This window comes from Martes martes (assembly GCF_963455335.1).
Source record: "Martes martes genome assembly, chromosome: 8".
NCBI classification, from domain to species: Eukaryota; Metazoa; Chordata; class Mammalia; order Carnivora; family Mustelidae; genus Martes; species Martes martes.
Genome location: NC_137895.1, coordinates 79,438,789 through 79,460,845, shown reverse-complemented (window position 1 = coordinate 79,460,845; position 22,057 = coordinate 79,438,789). Strand labels below are relative to the sequence as shown.

The window sequence follows — 22,057 nt, the reverse complement described above, 5'->3', positions numbered from 1 at the left end:
GATGTTCCTATTGTAGGTTAGTAACTGATTTTTAAATCCAGTTATGAATTATGCAAAAAAATATTGAAAAATATTTTGAAAAATATTGAAAAATATTGAAACTTGTGTGACAAATTTCCATTTTCCCATGATGTTCATTTCCTGAAAATTACTAGAATAGATTCTGTATTTTCCTTTATTGCTGTATAGTTGACACACAATATTACATTAGTTTATGGTATACAACATAGTGATTCTAAAGCTCTCTACACTATGCTATGCTCTCCAGGAATATAGCTACCATCTGTCACCATACAGTGCTATTTCAGTACTACTGACTGTTACCTACTCTGTACTTATCATTCCTGTGACTTACTCATCCCATAACTGGGAGCCTCTACACCCATTTTGCACCATACACCATACAGTGCTATTTCAGTACTACTGACTGTTACCTACTCTGTACTTATCATTCCTGTGACTTACTCATCCCATCACTGGAAGCCTCTTCACCCATTTTGCCTCTCCCCACCACAGGCAACCACCAGTTTGTCCTCCATATTTATAGGTCTGTTTCTGTTAGTTCACTTTTAAGATTCCACATATAAGTGAAACCATTATTTGTCCTTGACTTATTTTACTTAGCATGATACCCATCTGGTCCCTCCATGTTGTCACAAATGGCAAGATCTCATCCTTTTTATGACTGAGTAATATTCCCTTGTGTATATATACCACCTCTTCTATATCCATCTGTCAATGGACACTTAGTTTGCTTCTACATATGGGTTATTGTAAATAACTCTGCAACAAAGATATGGGTACATATGACCTTTCAAACTAGTGTTTTCATTTTGGGGGGAATAAATATCAGTAGTGGGATAACCAGGTCCCATGGTAGTTCTCTTTTTAATTTCTTGAGGCCCCCCCAAACTGTTTCCCACAGTGGCTTCATCAGTTTACGTTCCCACCAGCAGTGGATGAGAGTTCCTTTTTCTCCATACACTTGCCAACACTTACTTCTTGTCTTTTTGATAAATGTAAGGTGATCTTTTTATTTTTTTGAAAAATGATTACTATGACTAGTGCTAGTGAACATCTTTTCATATGCCTGTTGGTCATCTGTGTGTCATCTTTGGAAAAATGTCTGTTCTGGTCCTCTGTCCATTTTTAATCAGATTATTTAGTTTTTTGGTGTTGTGTAACTTTGTATATTTATATATATATTTTAACAAATAGTGTTAAAACTCCATGAGACTTTGAAAGATTTGGAAGCCATTTAAACAAAATTTTGCCTCAAAGCTTTCAAAATACACATTTGAAAGTTTTGATAGTTGACATATTGTTGATGGTAACTAAATCACATAATACTAGAAACACTTCCAGAGTTTAAAAATGTTCTAAGAAAAAGTAGTTTCCAAAAATCATTGCTGTCCCATCCATTCTTTAGTGTCTCCTTTAATGGAGAAATTACGGGTCTGTTTTTTTTTAAAGTATTAGGTATTACACTCATAGAAAAAATCAAATTTGGAACAAACCTCCTTTTTGTAATGGAAAAGTGGAACAATTCATCTTCATGAGCTCATTTGATAATTTGAACACAACCAGCAAAACTGAGCCTAAAACTAAAAATGTTTGTTGTGTCACTCATTAGAGTATTGAGTCTATACTTACGATCCATTTATCTTCCTAAGTGGGCATGTATGAATGGCAGTTGGTACACAGAGTGGGATGGGAGAGTAATGATCTCTGTCAGGATGCCTAAGGTATGGTATGTGTCAGGTTAGCATATAAACCTCTATGGTGAAGCTTATTTTAGATAAAATATAAACAAATTCTTTTAAGAAATTTTGTTGTGCTCCCCTGAATCACCTTGCCACCTCCGAGAAAGACTTTTGAAAGACAGTGACTTAGATCCTCATAGTTTCCTATGAGGCATAAAAGTTTAGTCACCTCTCTAAAATGCCAAACAACAGTTGAGATTGGAATTACCTCATTTATTCTCATAGATACCATCTGCTTTCTGGTTATCAAGAGAACAAAGTTGAGAAAAGGGTGTTCTTAAAAGATTGTTCTTAAATTCCTGCACCAATCCTAAATCTAGTAGAATATGTTTAGGAAGGTATTTTATCACATTAGAGTGTAATATGACCATTGTAATAAGTCTCATATACTATGATATACATATATTTGTGAGAATTAAATGAAATATTGCAAAGTTTTTGGTAAATCACATAAATTCTTTACCAGTTGAATTCTAACGTGATCCTCTAAGACCATTCTGAACTTTTGATTTTCCCGGATTTTTGATATTTTGCGATTGTGACACAGGGAAACTCAGACTTTGGAAATAACTATGAAGGCAATGGTGGCCACTGAACTTCAAAAAAAAAAAAATCTTTGATCCATTCGAGATCATTAAGAGCCTATCTATATCAGGCACTGGGCTAGGAATGGTAGAAAACTAAAGATAAGAATGACATATTATCAAAAAAAAATGACATATTGCCCTCCAAGGACTCACGGTTCAGGGGAAATTAAATATACACACAAGTAATGAGGCAGAAACATGTCATGGAAAGTCCGAAAAAGTATACTTCAGTTGCCTGAACTTGAAAGGATTTATGGAGAAGGCTGCATTGGCCTTGGGACAGAACTTGAGTTGGGGTGGAAGACTATTCTGTAGCAAAGCCAGAGGCCAGAAAAAGTGGAAAAAGTGGTTCATTTTGATTAATAGATTGGTTTATGAGAGACACCGGGTGGGCATAAGGTTAGAAATATAACTTGGGCAGTCAGAGAAAGACAAATACCATATGATTTCACTCACCTGTGGAATTTAAGAAAGCGAATGAACATGGGGCAAGTGGGGAGAAAGGAAAATCAAGACACACTCTTAACTATAGAAAACAAACTGTTGGTTACCAGAGGGAAGGTGGGTAGGGGATGGGTTAAATAGGTGATGGGGATTAAGGAGGACACTTGTGATGAGCACTGGGTGTTGTAAGTGTTGAATCACTAAATTCTACACCTGAAATTAAAGTTACGCTGTATGTTAACTGAAATTTAAATAACTTGAAAAAGTTATGACAGGGTCATATCAAAGAAGATTAATAAGGATCATGCTTAAGAGTTTTTTAAAAATTTAAAAATTCTGAATATATAAACTACTAAATTTTTGAAGTGGGTGTTAAACTGAGTTTTAGGAAAATGATTAGGCAATTCTCATAAAGTATGAGCACATTGAAAATGACAGACTAGAGTTGGGGAGTCCAAAGGGGGCTCTACTTAAAAGTTAAGGGTGATGTTTTAGGGACCATTCAGTTATTTACATATTTCTAGTTACAACACAAATTATTGAGTAGAAGCAGCCAGGAGGGGTATTGATGGGACTATTTTTGGTCAAGAGGTGAAATGGCATTTGGAGATGAAAGAAAAAGATGTACAAGAGAACATCCTATCAAGAGCTTTATTGTCAAGAGAATAAAGTTGAGAAAAGTCACCATGGAAGCTTTTGAGATCAATTACATTTGCACAATGAGTCCAAAAGTTAATCTGGAGTACTAGGATTACAAACTACAATTCGATGGTGAATAAACTGATTTTACGCTAACTAGTCTCATGGAAGGGAGCATAATCTTGATTTTATCAAGAGAAATGTAAATGTAAGCTTTCACTTACCAGAAGAATTTGGAGAGAGATCATAATTCTTAAGCCTGTGTAATATACATATTAAGTTTATCCTGGATCTTGTGGTTAGGAGTAAATATTGAAGTAGAATGCCTAGGTTTGAGTTCATGGAAGGAACTTTGGCAAATTAATATTTCTAAGAATTTGTTTTCTTGAAATAAAAACAGTGACTACCTAAAGAGGATTTTTTTTTTTTTTTTTTTTTAGGGTTAAATGGAACAGTAGGTAAGGTGGTTAGCATTAGGGCCCATTATCTAGAAGCTCGATGTATTTTGCTTACTATCACTTATCCAATAATTCTCTTTCTTCAAGGAGCTAAAAACCCAAGTAGTATATAAGGCTGATAACACAGTGAACAATCGGAAACAAGATCTACTGAAGCAAATTATACTCTAGTATAAGAGAAATTAATTTGAACTGGACTTTTTTAAGTAAAATTTTTTGGAAATATGATATCCAGCCAAATAAAGTACAGTTCAGTGAATTTTCCAAAGTGAACACATCTGTGTAGTCAGCACCCAAACCAAGGCTATCAACACCCTAGAAATTCCCCATGTGCCCCATTATAGTCCTTATCCCCCTCCAAGGGTAACACCTATTCAGACATAAATATAGATGTTTGCCAGACTTTGAACTTTATATAAATAGAACTTAGATAATTTGAGAGTCACAATATTACGTCTGTGAGATTCATGTTGTAACTGTAGTTTGTCACTGCAACCTAGTGGGAACATACAATTGTATGACTTATGAGTATGCAAATATGTTTTACATGATTCTCCACTTGACAAGCATTTGGGATTGTTTTAAATTTGAAACTTAAAAATAATGCTGTTAAGAATATTTCTCACGTGTTTTTTGCATGGAGATCTTGTGGATATGTAGACAGAAGTTGAATCTTAGTGTATGCACAGGTTTGGGTTTAGTGAGTATCTGTTTTGTGAGGGTGGTTGAATGAGAATTCCAATTGTTTCACATCCTTGTCCATACTTGACATTATCAAGCTTTTGAATTTATAATCTTTGTGCATTTGTTAAACTTAGTAGATATTTACCTAGTAACTATGATGTGTTAGTGATATTTACAAAGCACTTTGTGGGACACCTGGGTGGCTCCGTTAAACATCTGCTCAGGTCATGATCCCAGAATCCTGGGATGGAGTCCCGAGCCCCACATCAGGCTCCCTGCTCAGTGGGGAGTCTGCTTCTCCTTCTGCCTGCCGTTCCCACTGCTTATGCACTCTTGTGCTCTCTCTTTCTCTCTGACAAATAAATAAATAAATAAAGTCTTAAAGCACTTGGTATGGAGAACAATAGGAATGGGTCAGGAGATAAGAAATATTACGTATTTTCAAAAAAGATTTTATATGTTGCAACTAGTAGATATGGAGGAAACTTACATGCATATTACATATGAAGCAATAGCCCCAGGAGCCAATAACCTTCCCTTGAATATTCCACCAAGCCTCTTTGTACTTCCACTCTAGCAGCTGGACTTGCCTGACATCCTGCCAGATCTGATATGTTAATACCAGGCATGGTTATTTTTTCTGATCCTTTTTACACTTCTCCTTCCTCATCTCTTCCCACAGTTGTGTAATGACTAATTCATGTGACACAGCTCGTATTTCATAATATTCATAGTGGTTTTCCTTTCTAGTTTGAAACCTTACAGATACAACATAATTTTAAAATTAGAAAAGCAAGGATATAATTAATACAAATTAAGGGTTGCAGTAGTCCCTGAAAAAGGGGGAGAAGGGTGCTATTGTGAGAGGGACATGGAAGATTTTGGACATAATATCCTCTGTCCTGACTTGAAAGGTGGATATTTTGTTTTATTGTTTTTAAAAAGCATACATTTTATATATCTTACTGCTTGCTGTTCAATATACTGATAGATGGACTGCTATTGCTTGCTATCTGGAAAAGATTTTAATGACCGAGTATGAAAGAACCAAGTATAAGCAAAAGCAATGAAAAAGCAAACAAACTAGGGGCTCCTGGGTGGCTCAGTGGGTTAAAGCCTCTGCCTTCGGCTCAGGTCATGATCCCAGGGTCCTGGGAACGAGCCCCACATCGGGCTCTCTGCTCAGCGGGGAGCCTGCTTCCTCCTCTCTCTCTCTCTCTCTCTGCCTGCCTTTCTGCCTACTTGTGATCTCTGTCTGTCAAATAAATAAAATCTTTTAAAAAAAAAGCAAACAAACTAAACGATATTAAGCAAATTGAAATTATTATTTTAGGATAAATATTGATTTTAATTGGTTCTTAATATGAAGATTTGAAATATAAATACATTTATTAACAATAATCAGTAATTACATAAGCTAAATATGAAAAAAGCCTTTGAGAATTTATTTTTTTTAAGATTTTATTTGTTTATTTGACAGACAGAGATCACAAGCCCAAATACAATATTTGATAGATAGAACCAGAAAGCATTTTCTATGATTAATAACATTCTATTTGGGATACCATCAATAATAGTGTAAGAATTAAAATGTAGATTATGCTCTGTAAATGATAATGTCCTATATTTTTAGAAGAATGAAAGAATAAAAAGTCAATTTATACAGCTACATTAATAAAAAAAGACTCCCTATTCTGCCACCAGAGAGACTCCCCATTCTTCCAACTGAGGGAAAGTTCTCTGGTGTTGATTCCTGGGCTTCTGGAGGACTTTCACACCTAGTGGTATGGAAATTAATCAGGCATGGTTCCTTCCTCACTCCCAAGCTTTTCTTTAGTGTTAGGGACCAGGCTCAAAAACGGTAGCTCATATGGGCTACTGTCTCCATGCCAGCATTACTTTGCTGAAATTGGCAAGATCTCAATTTTAGATGAATCCAGGAGGATGCCCTTGTCTCTGTTGATCCACAGGGCACCCCGTAGTATCAGAACAACAACAAAAATTTTGAAGAAAGATCTCTATTACATGAAGCTTTCCTTTCTGTGTTATTTTTGTAAAACAAAATTCACTATCTCATTCATATAAAACAGATTGCATATTTAAAAGATCTTTGTATATATTTTCTCATGTTTCATTCTACATGGCATATACTTACTTGTTCAGTAAACATAGATGTGGTTTCTGTTCTTAAGTTTAGAATTCTCATAATTCTTCAACATCTTTAATGTGTGGGTATATTTTGGTAGAAAGTCTAGCTGCTTTTCCTGCCACATAATTCATACAGGAAAATCATCCTAATATTCAATTTTGTTATGTTAAGCTATTCCCTTTATTTAGATATGGTAGAGTAAGTCATTTAAGATTATGGTTTATATATTGAGAGCTTTGGAGATTTTTTCCATTTTATGAAATTCAATATTGTCTTCAAATTTGGCACTCAAGCTATGAGAATATTTTATAGTTTGTAAGTCAAAACATGAAGAAAACTTGGGAGTAAATCTCACTTACACATTGGGAATCTTTTTATGTACTTTTCAATGCTTAGGAAAGCTCTAGAGAACTTTTTAAAAGAGAAATTGGTTGGAAAAATTTTAGCTGTGATTAAGATAATAAAAAGCAGATTCTTTGGGGGAGCCTATTTTCTCAGAAACTAAAATTTTGAAGTCCTGGTATTAACTTCAGGATTTCATTCAGGTAACTGACGTCATAATAAGAGAAGGCAATATATAAAACTGAGATGTATTCTATAATTCTAAAGAATTAAGAAATGACCTATTCGCCTTCTACCAAAGATGCCCCCATAATACAGGTATGCAGAAATTTGCATTTTCTCAGGGTGCTGGGTGACTCAGTTGAGCATCTGACTCTTGGTTTAGACTCAGGTCATAATCTCAGTGTTGTGAGATGGAGCCCCATGTCAGGCTCCCTGCTGAGCTTGGAACCTGCTTAAGATTCTCTCTCGCTCTCTCTTACTCTCTTCCTCTCTCTCCCTCTCCCTTTCCCTCTGCCCCTCTCCCCACACCCAAGCTTGCTCTCTCTTAAAAAAAAAAAAAAAAAAAAAAAAAAAGATTGTTGCATTTTCTCATTTGAGGAAACAAATAGAATTTTTTAAAGTCAACCTATTAAATACATATCTAAAGAGTTAAATTGTGATTCTTAAAATACTTGAAAAACACTGTGGTCTTTTCCTTCCTTCCTTCCTTCCTTCCTTCCTTCCTTCCTCCCTTCCTTCCTTCATCTTTTTCTTTTTTCTTTTCTCTTCTTTTCTTTCCTTTTTTCTTCTTTTCTTTTCTTTCCCTTTTCCTTCCTTCCTTCCTTCCTTCCTCTCTCTCTCTTTCTTTCTTTTCTGTATCCCATCTTTAAAATTGGGAGAGAATTTCAATTTTCATATCCTACACAAAGCATAAATTCAATTTTCTCCACTGAAGTATACAGTTTCCATGTCTAGCAAATCTTTCTGAAATTGGAGACCATACTACAGCACAATATAGCCTACTTCTTTTCAGGAAAACTATATGATTGTTCTTTGCTTTGAGCTGAAACCAGTATGTAGGAAAGATTCACCTGTAATTCTCATTCTGTACACTGAAGTAAGAATGTATTAAATTCCTCCTTCACAGGACAAATATTTAAGGACGGCTGTTCTTCTGTGTCCCTGGTTAAGTATATCTATTTTAATTCTTTAACCATCCCAATCTCCTTTGTTTTTGCTCTCAAAATGTGACATGTAGAATTTCATTTGTTAGCAAAATGGTCTAGCTGTAAAGAATATTGCAATCCTTGGTGCGAACGCTGCACCCAATATATTCAATATTGCATCAAATTTGTTTTTAGTAGTCACTCAGTTTTTCTTATACTGATCTTACCTCAGTATAAACCTAGATGTGATACTGTCATTAATCATTTTATTTATCCTTAGCAGTAGATAATATTTTTAAGCCAGCGTGTAGAATTTTGATTTCTATTCTATTTCTTTTTATTCTAGCCTCAACTCATTTACTTTTTATTCTCGTGCCTGACTTTTTTTCCTTAGTTTCAGGTTTTTATTTAGATCCCAGATGTGACTTTTACTTTTTTTTTTTTTTAAGATTTTATTTATTTATTTGACAGGCAGAGATTACAAGCAGGCAGAGAGGCAGGCAGAGAGAGAGAGAGGGAGAAGCAGGCTCCCTGCTGAGCAGAGAGCCCGATTCAGGGCTCGATCCCAGGATCCTGAGACCATGACCTGAGCCGAAGGCAGAGGCTTTAACCCACTGAGCCACCCAGGCACCCCCAGATGTGACTTTTAAATAAGTCTCTCAACTTTATGTCACAAGTAAATCAGGAAGCATACTTTACTTGCCTTCATAAAGTAGCTAATAACATCCTCCATGACAAGGTGGACCTAGGGTGGACCTAGGTGAAATATCATTGACTACAGTTTTTGAATAGTCTTATTGATGGGACACATGTACATAGTTAAGAGATGGTGCTAAAATATTGATAAAGAAAAAGCTATCTCCTGTTGGAGTCTTTCCTACCCCAGAAATAATCTTTAAATCCTTCCGTTTTCTGGTATTTGCCTCCATATTTCCAGTTAATAGGCTTTTCCTGCTATTTCTTGTTGCATCAAATAATGTTACCTATTGGCTTCATTTAATAGAGGTTGAGATTTTAATTCTCTTATGTAGGCTACTAATCCTATCTTCCAAATAAATTTCAGTTAATAGTGCTCCTTATGCCAGTGTCTATACTGTTGTGCACTGTTCCTTTCTTATACAACTCTTTAATTTTCCTGGAGTTAATAATAGCTTTGTTTAGGGATGCCTGAGTGGCTCAGTGGGTTAAACATCTGCCTTCAGCTGAGGTCATGATCCCAGGGTTCTGGGATCAAGTCCCACATCGGAATCCTTACTCAGCAGAGAGCCTGCTTCTCCCTCTCCCTCTGCCTGCCGCTCCCTCTGCTGGTGCCGCCTCTTTCTTGTTGTATCTCTCTCTGTCAAACAAATAAATAAAAAATTTTTTAAAAAAGCTTCATTTAAACTATTGCTTAGTTTTTTAAATGTCCAACCACTAGTGTTTTTCTCAGGTGCCTAAACAGGTATGTAAAATCTCCTTGAACATTTTTTCTTAAATGTCCAGATATTTCCTCTTTCCTAGACACCTGGCAGTCAGATACCCTCCTCCAAAATAAAATCTTCCTTCTCTGATCTGGCCTGGATGAACTTAACCTTGTTGTCCCATTCTCTCATCCTGTTGAAGTCTTTTTACTCATCTTCAATTTTGATGACATTTTCTTGCATCAGATAATTCTTTTTAAAATTTCCTCTCTCAAACACTTTTATGCATCTTTCTAAAAAAAGAAAAATGGGTGATAACATTTTTCCATCTTGCAAACATGGAAAGGTCTTCAATCAATCCTCGTATTTGACTAATAATTTCAATGGTTATAGAATTCTAGTTTGAGAATACTTTCCCTCAACTTTTTCCTACAATTTTTATTGAAGTATAATTAGCATACAGTGTTGTGCTAATTTCTGGTGTGCAATATAATTCAGTAATACCATACAATACTCAGTGCTCATAACAATAAGCTTTCTCTTAATCCTTTTTATCTATTTCACTCATCTCCCCACCCACTGCCCTTCTGGTAACCACCAGTTCTCTGTATTTGAGTGGGGTTTTTTGGTCTGTTTTTTCTTTCTTCATAAATTCCACATATGAGTGTAATCATATGGTATTTGTCTTTCTGTCTGACTTAATGCACTTAGCATTATACCCTCTAGGTTCATCCATGTTGCTGCAAATGCAAAATCTCATTCATTTTTATAGCTGAGTAACATTCCATTGTATAAATACACAACATCTTTATCCATTCATCTATGGATGGACACTTGGGTTGCTTCCATATCTTGGCTTGTAAATAATGCTGCAATAAACATATGAGTGCATACGTCTTTTCAAATTAGTGTGCTATACTTCTCTGTGACTTATTTTGTAATTGGAAGTTCGTACCTTTTAACCCCCTTTGTCTCTTTCACCCGTCTCCCACTCACTTCCCCTCTGGCAACTACCATTTTGTTCTGTGTATTTAAAAGTCTGGTGTGGCGGGTTTTTTCTTTGCATTTTTCTCTTTATCTTTTTTTCTTTGTTTTGTTTCTTAAATCCCACATAAGTGAAATAAAAAATTTCCCTACAATGTTTTAGACATTATCTTCCAGCATTCTGAACTACTTATTGAGAAGTCTGGTGATTCTGAATTCCGATCTGTGCTATGTGCCCATATCTTTCTCTCTATGCTGCTGAAGCTTTTGGTATCCTTATCCCTATCATTCCAATATTTCATGATGAGGCAACTTTGTGTTTAAAATTAAGTTTGCGGGGCGCCTGGGTGGCTCAGTGGGTTAAAGCCTCTGCCTTCGGCTCAGGTCATGATCCCAGGGTCCTGGGATCGAGCCCCGCATCGGGCTCTCTACTCTGTGGAGAGCCTGCTTTCTCCTCTCTCTCTGCCTGCCTCTCTGCCTACTTGTGATCTCTGTCTGTCAAATAAATAATCTTAAAAAAAAAAAATAAATAAATAAATAAATAAAATTAAGTTTGCTAGTCATTTTTTAGACCCTTTCATTAAGGAGACTTGTGTTCAGAATTTTTTTTATAATTTCTATGGAATGGTTTTCTTTACTGAATTCATTCTAGTTGGATATTGGGATTCTTGGATTGATCCTTTAATTCTCTTCATATTCTCCTATCTTTGTCATTTGGTTTTACTCAGTGGGAAACTGTCAATATCTAAACTATCTCCTGAGTTATTTTAGTTATGTTTTTAATTATCAGATGCTTTTTCTTGCCTTCTGATTGTTTTGAGGTCATAGTAACCTATTCTTATTTCATCAGACAATATTTGCTCTCATATTAATTACAGTTTTTGGAGGAGTGATTCTTGATTATCTCTTTAACTTTCATACCCTTTCTCTAAGGTGATGGTGGGCATGGTTTTCTGTTTTCCTACCAAAGATTTTCTTCAAAAGTTGATGATTTTCTGCAGCTCATTATTATTTAAAAATAAGGCACTGGAGAATTAACTGGAAACTCTGCATTTGCATAGAGTTTAGTAACTGGTTTTCCCTGTAAGTCAATACTTGAAGGTCTGTTCTTTTGGAGAACCAGTTTCTCGAGAAGGACCCTCTAATGCCTTGTGTACAAGCAAGAATAATATGGGCAGAGAGACTAAGTAAGGGTCAAGAGTTCAACGTGTGGAATTCCACAACTTTTCCTTCAGCATTCCCAATTCAAAAGCTCCCCCATGCACACATTTAATTTCTGCAGAGAATAAGCTGCTGATCTTGCTAATGTGTGGAAGAGGAGCTGTGCCCCCCCACCTTGCATCTGTTGCCGAGCCTCTTGGCTCTGCCGGTGCAAGTTTGTCTCCCTTCTCATTGGTCTTCTTCATTCCTTTTATCCTCTTTAGATCTTCCAAAGTTATTGAAATGTATTTGATTCACTCTGACTTTGTGGGATGAAAAAAGATGACGAAGAGGAAATGAATATATGTGGTCACTCTACCACTTTTAACTGAAACTGGTTAATTTTTTTAATCAGATGTCTATTTGCCTTCCCTTCCAATTTCTCTTCCTTATGCCCACTGTGACTATAATTTAAGGTGTACCCGCTGTGTTTTTCAGTATCTAGGTAAGCAGATTTTTTTTTCCCCCAGGGAGAACAAGATAGGCTTTTACTGGAATTCCACTGGGGTGATTACCCTTCTATCTCACCATTGAATGAAATCTGAATGTATGAGCCTTGCACAATCCCTATGTTCCATTCAAGCGTTTCATAGAGAAAGCCATGTCATTGACTGTATTTTCACCATTTTATATTTCCTCAGGATTAGGAAAGGAAGAAAAAGAAAGGGGAATGGAAGATTAATATGCATTTAGAGAATTGTGTCAAGCACTGTTTTAGGTTATTCATATGTTATCCTTTAATCTCACAACTACCTGAGGTAGGTCTTATTATTGCCAGTCTCTGATGACATAACTGAAGATCAGCAAGGTTAAGCACATAGGCCAAGGTTGCTCAACTAATGACAGCGGAGATTAAAATGCGGGTGCCCGATTCCAAACCCTGTGCTCTTTTATTCTGTCCTCTACTTCCAAAAATAAAAACCGTGAAACCCCACCTGCAACTTGACCCAAAGAATTCATTTTTAATCTAATTAAGATACTTCTGAAATCAGCTTAACTTCATTGAAATTAATCCCTAAAATATTCTTGCATCACACCTTTTATTACAGATAATAAGTAGACATAACACGTTCAATGGATGCTGTTCTTTTGATTTCAACTCTGACTTTGTCTTATGAAAGCATTCATAGATCTCATTTTTTACTTCTCATCTGAGAATTCTCTTTGTATATTCCTTTCCAGACCTTTATAACCCTACTTGAAAGCAAGCTTCTTGGCTTTATTTCTGTTCACTCACAAAGTCAGCACAAAAACACTTGGAGAAATTTGAAATGGTAAATCCTGCTATTCCGCTGGCACTTGATTTTAAGAATTTTGTAAAGGTTGCTATAGTAATGCCTTAAAAGTCAATATTTTTTTAAAGGCATGCTTTAGTCATTTTTCTGATCTTTTTACCTTTTTACGGTCCACCCACACTGAATAGTTTTGTACTTTGTTCCATCCAGGAAGGCAGGGCTCACGATTCTGGATGTAGGCTCCCAGGGGACAAGGGTGGGGTGTTCATCATGGAATGTGCCATAGTGTCTTACAAAAGGAACATCCCAGATGTTGTGAGTTGTATAAAGACATTAAGAAAAAGTAAACTTACAATAATGGCCCCTAAAGAATTATCAAAATTAGTCAAGATTTATATTCCTCATATTGACAGTAACATTTATCCTGTTACCTTATGACTGCAAAGATTTATGTTACTCAATGAGTCAATAAAAACTCTTAACAGGAACTCTTTAGATGAGTTCCACTTGCTAAACAGATTTTATAGAAGAATCTGAAATGTTCATTACCCCCAAACTATACTATACTATTATATACTACACTTGATCTTAGCCAAAATGTCGAGAAGCGATTGTACTATACCATTAGAAAGCTTAAAGAATAAATTACAAGACTTAAGCTAATGATAAATCTTCCTATTTCTTTTGCTATGGATAGTGCTTACATTTTGAATTAGAATTACGTTTACTATTTCATATAGCAAAATAAATTTTGGCTTGTCTGTAGTGATTCTTCATCAAATCTTATTATTGAAGAAAACTAATACAATAATTGAATATTTTAGTTATCTTTCACTGAGGTGACTTTTCGTTCTGATTTTCTAGTACTTTGTATATAGAAAATATTATTATATGGTAAATGAAAATTTCTGTAAAGTACTTGCATTAATTATTGCAACTTTACTTCAGGTTTTATATTTGAAAGTGAAAATAATCACAAAAATTTTCCAAAGTCATAATTTAGAAAATATTAACAATTATCTTTTTTATTTTTTTAAAGATTTTATTTATTTATTTGACAGAGATCACAAGTAGGCAGAGAGGCAGGCAGAGAGAGAGCAGAAGGCAAGCAGGCTCCCTGCTGAGCAGAGAGCCTGTTGCGGGGCTCAATCCCAGGACCCTGGGATCATGACCTAAACAAGAAGGCAGAGGCTTTAACCCACTGAGCCACCCAGGCGCCCCAACAATTATCTTATAATAAATTATCTTTAAGTAGTACTTCCAATTGAATTAACCAAATTAATTACACATGAGATACTCCTATTAGCTTTGAACCATAAATTCATTGTGTGCATAAATATATAAATATATACAATATATGTAAATATTTAGAAATAGTATTTTAGAACATGAAATAGAAATTAAAATGTTATTATTAGCCCAATGATGTGAATGTAAAGAAAGTTTGCTAGATATGTTTGTTAATAATATATTTCTTTGTCCTTTAAGTTAGGACTCAAAACATTTTTGCAAATGAATCTGACTTTAAAAAATGTTATATGTCTGAAGTTGCAAATTTTAAATTAGAGGCAAATAGAGTATGAACTGTTTCAGTAGTGATTATTTTTGGGACCAAATGCTGTCTTGGTTTATTAAAGCTGCATAGTCAAAGGATGTCTGTAACAGGTTAAAAAGAATTTTCAAACTCCATTTAACTTTAAAACTCTAGGTATAATCTTTCAGGAAATAGTATGAATAGGGTCCCTGTTGATAGATTTAGTATCTTACTTTTTAGTGCACATATGCATTGAATTAAAGGAACAGTAGCAGTACTATTTTGCAGAGTTGACATCCTACTCTTAATATGCATATTTTGTCATTTTTTGTTTAAACACAGTAATACCCTATTCTAGTATATTCTGGCTATTTATTCTAACTATGTTAATGTTTTACTTCTTTAATAACTGAGGAGAACTCCATTTAGGATAGTGTTCCACCAATGTGGGGCATGCTCCCAATTACTGAGTAATTGTATAAAACTCATATCTAAGATTTTACTATAATTGGGCTCTTCTCTCAGTTATGTAGGTGTTACTGGCTTGATGAAGATTTCAAAAACCATGCTGTTCCTGGGGTTCAGAGACAGCCTCTTTATTTTATTTAGAGAATGTTACAGGCTTCTTAAAAATCAAAAGGAATAGATAAAACATACGTGCATGGATGCATGCACACAAGTGATTTACTCCACAAAATATCTAATTTATGGTCTGTCTTGATCTGAAACTATCATTTCCTTATTATATCATTTCATAGATAAATCTTGTTTTGTGATACTGTTATAAAGACATTTAACATATAATCACCAAAGCATTAAAAAAAATTCTCTTGCAAAATAGCTATGTACAAGGCGCACCTGGGTGGCTCAGTCGTTAAGTGTAAGCATCTGCCTTCAGCTCAGGTCATGATCCCAGGGTCCTGGGATCCAGCCCTGCATCTAGGGCTCCCTCTTAGCGGGGAGCCTGCTTCTTTCTCTCCAACTCCCCCTACTTGCCCTCTCTCACTGTGTCTCTCTCTGTCAAATAAAATCCTAAAAAAAATAGCTATGGTCAAAATTTTCCATTAAAAAATTTAACTTTACTACAGAAGCATAACATAGTTCAGTTTTGAAAAAGATCAAACTAAAGATAAATAATACATGTCCCTATATTGAGAAATTCATTGATTATTTGGAATGCCACTTAAGGCAAAGGAAAACACAACTAATTTTCTTAAATTATTTCAAGAGACACTCCAATACCTGATTATATTTTAGCTATAATTGTGTTTAAATCAAAGCCACTCCATTTTGTACATTATAATTTGATGCTTCTCCAGTTGCACTTGAGGGAATGATTTCTGGATTTAGATTTGTAATGTGTAATGGTTGCATTTCTGTGTGTTTAGCTTTCCTAAAACAAAACAAAAAAAACTGTGTGAACACTTTTGTCACCTAGTAGTAGGAGTTCCTTGTTTGAGGAAATTAGCAAATATCACCTTACAATGAACAATTGGACAGATGTGACACCCAGCCATATGGTTGTGAGTGCTTACGTTTTCAGCAGATAACTAACTGATGATGTGATATCTAGAAATAAAGAAAAAATTCACTTCATCTAATTTTTTCCAGTTTTATTGGATATAATTGACATACATAACTGTGTAAGTTTAAGGTGTACAGCATAATGATTTAACATATTATGAATGATCATTGATATGTTTGGTTAGCATCTATCATCTCATACAGATATGATAAAAAAAAGCAAAAAAATTCCTTGTGATCTCTTAGAATTTACTCTCAACAATTTCCTATATATATTATGGCAGTGTTCACTGTAGTCACGCTATACCTAGTACTTATGAAGTGTGTACCTTTGATCACCTTTCTCCAATTCACCTCCCCCACCCACCTCTGGTAACCACAAATCTGATCTCTAAGTTGTTTCTTTTTTTAAGACTCCACATATAAGTGTGATCATATGGTATTTATCTTTCTCTGACTTGTTTCACTTAGCATAATTCCCCTGAGGTCCATCTATGTTGTTGCAAATAGCAGAATTTTCTCCAGGTTTATGATAGAATAATTTTCCATAGTATATATGTATACCACAGCTTCTTTATCCATTTATTCATTGATGGACCTACGTTGTTTCTATGTCTTGGCTTTTGTAAGTATTGCTGCTATGAATGTAGGGGTGCAGATATCTCTTCATTTTGTGTTTTCATTTCCTTTGGGTGAATTCTCAAAAGAATTGACTGGATCACATGGTAGTTCTATTTTTAATTTTTTGACATCCTCTGTACTATTTTCCATAGTGGTTGTAACAGTTTATAATCTCAGCAACAGTTCACAAGGTTCCCTTTCTTTACATCAACACCAGAGTAATTATCTCATTTTTTTTTTGATGATGATAACCCTAACAGATATGATGTGATAGCTCGTTGTGGTTTTGATTTGCCTTTCCCTGATGATTATGATGTTGAGTACCTTTTCATGCACCTGATGGTGATGTTTTCCATTTCCTAGAACTGGAGCTAAATAAAGTTCATTGCTCTATTTTGTTTTAACAATTTAAGTGTCTAGAATCAACATCTTAAACAAACTGTCAATTCACTCTTCTGTAATATTTTTAACAAAATAATCACACCTCAAATATCAAAAGTAATCTTATCCTGGAATTATGCACAACTTTAAAAACAGGAATAGACTTGTTCCAGGTTAATCCTATTAGAATGGTTAATTCCAAAATTCCATCTTGGAACTGAAAGTGCCATGCAAGGAGATTCTATTGCATTTTTAGAGCTTGCAAATTCTCCATTTGTTTCAAATGTTTTCTTTTCCATACATGGACATTTGTCTTTACCTAATTTACAGGAGTAGTCAGTTCAGGTTATCTATATTTGGTGTTGCTACTTCTGAAGTGGATTGTATCCTACATCTACTATATCACGGTACTCAGGAAAACATATCTCAGAATTTAAGCCTATGTCAACTAAGGACATTAGGGGTGATTTTTAAGAGCTCTCTTGACAAGAATGTTGGAAACTATATAGTGTTAATAAAATCTCAAGGGAATAGGACAGTATCCGGAATATAAAATAGAGGGGAAAAATTGCTGGGGTGCTAGAGAAAAAAACTGTCATGTTTGAGTATCCTATCAAGTGAGCTAATTTGTGGTATCTTTACAAATGAGAATGTATTGTGGTGTGAGAGAAAGAGGGTAGCATTTCACTAGTTATTTACTTTATGACTACCTCATTCCAACTAAAACTAAAATTATTCTTTACCTAAATGTTCTCTTTTACTTAAATCCTCATGTGGAACTCATCAGACATGATAAAATAATGTATTTACTCCTCTTCAAAGGAAGAGGAGTAAAGGAAGAGGAAAGGAAGCGCTTACTTTAAAAGTGTGACCAGGCATAATTTACTTTGCAGTTCCTTGATTTTGTACTTTTTGTCTAACTTTCCTAGAGAAACTTTGTGTTTATAAAGCAATAAATATATTTCAAGGAATTTTAAATGTTTTAATAAATTACTTTAGATTTTAACAAAAACAAATAAGAATTGCTTGCAACAAGGATCAACATCAATTAATCAGCCAATATTTATTGTACCTGCCATTTGTGGGTGATGTGGGTAATCTCTAAAAGGTCCTTGACCTCCAGAAGTCTGGGTAGATAAAGTGTGTGACCAAAGTAGAAAATGATGAAGTCCTAAAAAACAGTGAGACTCAGAAGAATTCAGAGAAGTGAAAGATTGATATGTATTTACCTTAGACATGGGACTGACTTAGAGCTTTAAGGATAAGTCACATTTAGAAAGCACCAGGGGAAGTGATTAGTTGAGGTAAAAGGAAATAACATAAATTAGGCGCTCTTATTGAGTGAACGTGAAATGCCTAAGTAGAGCAACACTGCATGTTGAAAAGTAACAGATAAAAGGTCAGAAAGATATGCTGACTGAAATTTAGAGGATCAAAAAAACAAGGAAGAATATAAGTTTTGATTTACTATTAAAGATCATAGAGAGCCATTGTCAGTTTTGGAGCAAAAAAATGTTTAAAATTATGTCTAATAATAGTCTTGGTTAAAGACTGGAATAATGAAGAAGAGAAAGATGATCTTGAGTTAGAGTAGGAGACGCTATTTGGTCTTGTGAAGAATAATTTTGACTTTGACAGTGTACTACAATGTGTAAGTTTACACTCCATTCATAGATATTGCTCAGAGAGGAAATATATTGCTCAATTCTAAAGGAGGATCTTCAGTGTCCCCTCTTATATAGTTTTGTAAAAGAATTGCTCATTCTTATCAGAAATATCAATAATTCACTGCATACTTACTGTGTGATTCTTGGATTCTTGGCACTGTTAGAACTCTGAGAATTTTACAAAACAGACACGTGGACAATGTCCATATAAGGATATTAAACAAATATATGACCACCCATTTTTTCCATCAGCAAGCCCACTTCTTCAAAACTGAGTTTAAATATCACCTTGAGTACTTATCAAACATCCCAGAAAAGAATGGCTACTTTTCAGAATTCCTTAAGTCCATACTTTTTATCGTATTATTTTAATGGTCCTTATGTCTTGTGTTTTTTTTTCCTGGTCTTTATTGGGTTTAATATTATCTATGCTCTACTTTGGTATTATTCATTTAATTGGTGGTATGTGTCATTTAAATTATAAGCCCTCTGAGAATAAATCAAGGGCAAAAGCAAGAGATGTTTAATGAATCTGTGTCTGCAACTCTTGGCATATGGTAGAAACTCAATAATCACAAAATGAAGAAGATTCTAATTATTTTTACATCTTCCATTAGAACAACTATGTTGATCTTAAATATTCACAGTGATGCTTACTTTTTAAAAGAGGCCAACGGGAAGAGTAGTGAATGTTCTTCTGTTCTAAAGATCACAAAGATTAGAAAAAATAATATATACCTAAGGGGAAAAACATTTCCATGTGTGAACATGTACATATATTTTGTGATGATATATGCCTGATACTAAATAATATGTGATTTTTTGGTATAAGTCATACCATACTCTGAAAAATAGACAGGGAAGACAAGAAACTGAAAAGTACTCAGGTCAGGAAGAGTAGAACAAGTGGGTAGATCCAGAAGAGAAGGTCGATAGGAAAGAATGCATACTTAACACAAATTATAAAGATCCCTCAGAAATTTTCACAGAATTAAGTATGTTCTAAGTAACATGTAAGGCTGTGTTAAAGAGAGCATTCTGAATATGGTAATAAGTCTTAATAATCAAGACACTGTATTAAATTAATTGCCTACACAAATGAGACACAGTATTGCAGATAATGTAAAAAGATAAATTACACCCCCACTATTTTTTTATTTGAAATATTTAAAGCATTTAATGGTCTGTATTAGATACTCTAACAGTCTTTGAACTGATAGATAAAATGTATAATATATTATCTCATGCTCTCTGAACTCAGTATATGTTTCTAAATGAAACCATATGTGAACAGCTGTCTCAGAGGTATGAGAGGAGTTGTCTGGAATCCATGTCTTTGCTTAACTTTTCCTTGGTACATATATCACATTGAAAATTTCCAACATCCTGAGATTATACAAAGGACAACAGTAGAAGAGGAAGCTAATATTTACTGAGGATGTACCACTTGTAATAGGACTGGATTTGACCTTTCATATTCTTGATCTCATCTGCATCCTGATCTCATCTGCTGTGATACTGGTCTTACTATCTCCATTTTACAAATGGGGAAGTGGAGTCTTGGACTGGTAACGAAATGTGCCTGGAGTTGTGCAAGTATTAAGATGCAGACATGGTATTCAATACCAGAGTTCAAGCTCTTCCCACTACATTGTTCTGGCTTCACTCATTAAATGGCAACTGGCTGAAAAATGAAGTCAAGTTATTACTTCACTTATACCTTTACAGAGAATTTCCTTTTTTTTTTTTTTAAGATTTTATTTATTTATTTGACACAGAGAGAGATCACAAGTAGGCAGAGAGGCAGGCAGAGAGAGAGGGAAGCAGGCTCCGTGCTGAGCAGAGAGCCTGATGCAGGGCTCGATCCCAGGACCCTGATATCATGACCTGAGCCGAAGGCAGAGGCTTCAACCCACTGAGCCACCCAGGCACCCCGAGAATTTCCTTTTTTAAAAAACTAAATATATTGGAGGGTTGCTAGTATAGAGAGACCTTTTCCCAGATTGATTTAAAAAAAAAAAAAGTTGAACTGAATTGCACTTAAAAATAATTTTTCTTCTTTCTCCATCCCTGCATAAAGAAATCACTGCATTTTTTTTAATCCAAAGTATACTTTGCAGTGTGGGAAACATGGGGTTAAAAATAAAATAGGTGGCGACCATACAAAATTAAAATTAAATCATGTGTGATAACAGGAGTTAGCTTCAGATAGTCTTTACCTTTAAAAGATCTAAAACATTTACATACTAGAAGAATACTTGCTATGCTGTAGACAATCAGTGCTTTTTATGGAATTAATGGATATCTTATGGTATCAACATCCATTGATGGTCCAGGGCAGATGGACAGATTTTAAATTCTAATCTGAGGAACCAAAGTTATATCTTAATGAAACATCAAAGCAATGATGTTTTGATTCTTCATTTTATACATTTTGAAGATAAATTAGTCAAGATAAAATTAAGTGTATTTGTTTATTTTCCAGTGCTCAGCTTCTTGTGGTAAAGGTTTAAAGTATCGTGAGGTGCTTTGCATTGACCAATTCCAAGGAAAAATAGAAGAAAAATATTGCAGTCACCTACAGAAACCTCGAACTCAAAAAGCTTGTAGATCTGTCAGATGCCCTTCATGGAAAGCCAATAGATGGAAGGAGGTATGAGATGTATTTTATAATTATAAACGTATTTTTGCATGTAAAAAGAAAATCTCAAGTCTGTTTCAATAACCTTGAAGGTTTTACTCTACTAAAATGTGTTTTATTCTGTTATACATTTTTTGCATTATGCTCTGAATTAATCTACAGTACACGTTTACTAAGTCTATAGTTAATAATGAGTTAGTTGATTTTTCTGTGACTGTGAACTTTTCTTTTTCTCCCTTTTTTAAAAAGATTTTATTTATTTATTTGACAGAGAGATAGAGAGAGCACAAGTAAGCAGAGAGGCAGGCAGAGGGAGAGGGAGAAGTAGGCTTCCCGCTGAGCAGGGAGCCTGATATGGGGTTCGATCTCAGGACTCTGGGATCATGACCTGAGCCGAAGGCAGACTCTTAACAACTGAGCCACCCAGGTGCCCCAGTGACTGTAAACTTTTCAAGAAATTCTGTTACTGAATATCAGGGATGGGGGGCTACTGATAATCATATTGTTCCAGATAGTCTAAAAGTAAAGTATAGATGATGATATATTTAGCGACTGCCCTGTTGCCACACCACAGTCTTGGATTTGAACCAAGGTCACATGTTGGAGAAGGGACTGGTAGGTTCTTAACAGGATCCTAACTGGAGTTGTTTAAGAGT

The 22,057-nt window shown here is 34.9% G+C and overlaps 1 protein-coding gene across 1 annotated transcript in view; it reads left to right on the top strand.

Annotated features, from left to right (window-relative positions):
* Positions 1-22,057, top strand: part of ADAMTS20 (ADAM metallopeptidase with thrombospondin type 1 motif 20) — a gene marked incomplete at its 5' end in the record, with an annotated part of 201,711 nt that overhangs the window by 122,032 nt on the left and 57,622 nt on the right. Inside the window, one exon of the mRNA XM_080811885.1 lies at positions 21,246-21,413. Within this exon, the coding sequence (XP_080668011.1) occupies positions 21,246-21,413 (168 nt within the window). The remainder of the gene's footprint in view (positions 1-21,245; positions 21,414-22,057) is intronic.